Below are 3103 nucleotides of genomic sequence, written 5' to 3' on the forward strand. Positions count from 1 at the left end.
ACTAGTACTATACTACGTCACATGAGAACCACTATTTACTAGTACTATACTATGTCACATGAGTTATACACTAAATACTAGTACTGTACTATGAACTAAGCGCCTTAGAGTAATTTTACAAATTATATAGGGCGCTATATAAATGCTGTATATTATTATCATTATTACTATGTCACATGAGTTATACACTATATATTACAGCTGTAGTATACTACGTCACATGAGAACCACTATTTACTAGTACTATACTACGTCACATGAGAACCACTATTTACTAGTACTATACTATGTCACATGAGTTATACACTTAATACTAGTACTGTACTATGTCACATGAGTTATACACTATACACTACATTTGTAGTACTATACTACGCCACATGAGTTATACACTATACACTACATTTGTAGTACTATACTACGTCACATGAGTTATACACTATAAACTAGTACAATACTACGTCACATGGGTTATACACTATAAACTAGTACAATACTACGTCACATGAGTTATACCCTATACACTAGTACAATACTATGTGACATGAGTTATACACTATATATAAGTATATACTACTCCACATGAAGTATACATTATACACTAGTACTATACTACGTCACATGAGTTATACCCTATACACTAGTACTATACTACGTCACATGAGTTATACACTATATGCTTGTACTTTACTACGTCACATGAGTTATACACTATAAACTAGTACAATACTACGTCACATGAGTTATACAATATATACTAGTACTATACTAAGTCACATGAGTTATATACTATATACTAGTACTATTCTACGTCACATGAGTTATACACTATAAACTAGAACAATACTACGTCACATGAGTTATACCCTATACCCTAGTACTATACTACGTCACATGATATATACACTATTTACTAGTACTATACTATGTCACATGAGTTATACAATATATACTAGTCCTATACTAAGTCACATGAGTTATATACTATATACTAGAACTTTACTACGTCACATGAGTTATACAATATATACTAGTCCTATACTAAGTCACATGAGTTATGTACTATATACTAGTACTTTACTACGCCACATGAGGTATACACAATAAACTAGTACAATACTACGTCCCATGAGTTCTACAATATATACTAGTACTATACTAAGTCACATGAATTATATACTATATACTAGTACTTTGCTACGTCACATGAGTTATACAATATATACTAGTCCTATACTAAGTCACATGAGTTATATACTATAAACTAGTACAATACTACGTCCCATGAGTTCTACAATATATACTAGTACTATACTAAGTCACATGAGTTATATACTATAAACTAGCACTTTACTACGGCACATGAGTCATACACTATCAACTAGTACAATACTACGTCACATGGGTTATACACTATAAACTAGTACTATACTACGTCACATGGGTTATACACTATATACTAGTACTATACTACGTTACATGAGTTATACACTATATACTAAAGTACTATACTACGTCACATGAGTTATACACTATAAACTAGTACTATACTACGTCACATGAGTTATATACTATATACTAGTACTCTACTACGTCACATTAGTTATACACTATATAACTAGTACAATACTACGTCACATGAGTTATACACTATAAACTAGTACAATACTACGTCACATGAGTTATACACTATATACTAGTACTATCCTACGTTCCATGAGTTATACACTATATACTCAAGTAATATACTACGTCACATGAGTTATCCACTATAAACTAGTACAATACTACGTCACATGAGTTATACCCTATACACTACTACAATACTACGTGACATGAGTTATACACTATATATAAGTATATACTACGCCACATGAAGTATACATTATACACAGAACTATTCTACGTCAAATGAGGTATACACTATATACTAGTACTATATTACGTCGCATGAGTTATACACTATATACTAGTACTATATTACGTCGCATGAGTTATACACTATATACTAGTACTATATTACGTCACATGAGTTATACACTATATCCTAGTACTATATTACGTCACATTACACTATATACTATATACTAGTACTATACTACGTCACATTAGTTATACACTTGATATAAGTACAGTATATACTACGCCACATGAAGTATACACTATATACTTTGTCAGATAAGTTAGACCCTATGCACAAGTAATACACTAAGTCACATGAATGAGTCGAAATGATCTAGTAATGCACAAGGTCACTGTTATACTTTTTGGAATAATGTTGGTCGTATTTATCGTTATCTAGCTGTTGGAAGTTATAATGACCGTTGGTATCATCTTGGAGAAATTTGAACCTGGATATTTTGATGGTACGGAACAGGAATTCCTTAATGACGTTTTCTCCGGTGACATCAGCCTCGGATACGTTACGCATGCGCTTGGAATGTTACTTTTGACCCTGACTGTCATTTCTTTTGTACTCAATCTTTTCACGATCATTGCGGTGTTGCGAAAATGGAAGTATTTTCTATTTGCAGTAAGTATATGATATCCACAAGGTTACTTTTAATTTTAAGTCTATATATAACACTTAATGTCCCTAGGTTACCAGTAACTGACTTTCTAGATTTGTACTTAGGTAACCAGTAACTGATTGTCTAGGTTTGTCCCTAGGTTACCAGTAACCGACAGTCTAGGTTTGCACTTAGGTAACCAATTACTGACTGTTTAGGTACGTCCCTTGGTAACCAGTTACTGACTGTTTAGGTACGTCCCTTGGTAACCAGTAATTGAGTGTCTAAGTTTGTTCTGTGTTAACCACTAACTGACTGTCTTCGTTTGTCCCTAGGCAACTAGTTACTGACTGTTTTGGTTCGTCCCTTGGTAACAAGTAACTAACTGTCTAGGTTTGTTCTGTGGTAACCAGTAACCGAATGTCTAGGTTTCTCACCTGGTAACCATTAACTGACTGTCTAGGTTTGTTCTGTGATAACCAGTAACTAACTGTCTAGGTTTGTTCTGTGGTAACCAGTAACCGAATGTCTAGGTTTGTCACCTGGTAACCATTAACTGACTGTCTAGGTTTGTTCTGTGATAACCAGTAACT

The 3103-nt window shown here is 33.3% G+C and overlaps 1 protein-coding gene across 1 annotated transcript in view; it reads left to right on the forward strand.

Annotated features, from left to right (window-relative positions):
* Positions 1–3103, forward strand: part of LOC110449640 — a 126908-nt gene that overhangs the window by 47162 nt on the left and 76643 nt on the right. Inside the window, exon 11 of the mRNA XM_021496625.1 lies at positions 2303–2533. Within this exon, the coding sequence (XP_021352300.1) occupies positions 2303–2533 (231 nt within the window). The remainder of the gene's footprint in view (positions 1–2302; positions 2534–3103) is intronic.

This window comes from Mizuhopecten yessoensis, unplaced genomic scaffold (genome assembly GCF_002113885.1).
Source record: "Mizuhopecten yessoensis strain PY_sf001 unplaced genomic scaffold, ASM211388v2 scaffold4729, whole genome shotgun sequence".
NCBI classification, from domain to species: domain Eukaryota; kingdom Metazoa; phylum Mollusca; class Bivalvia; order Pectinida; family Pectinidae; genus Mizuhopecten; species Mizuhopecten yessoensis.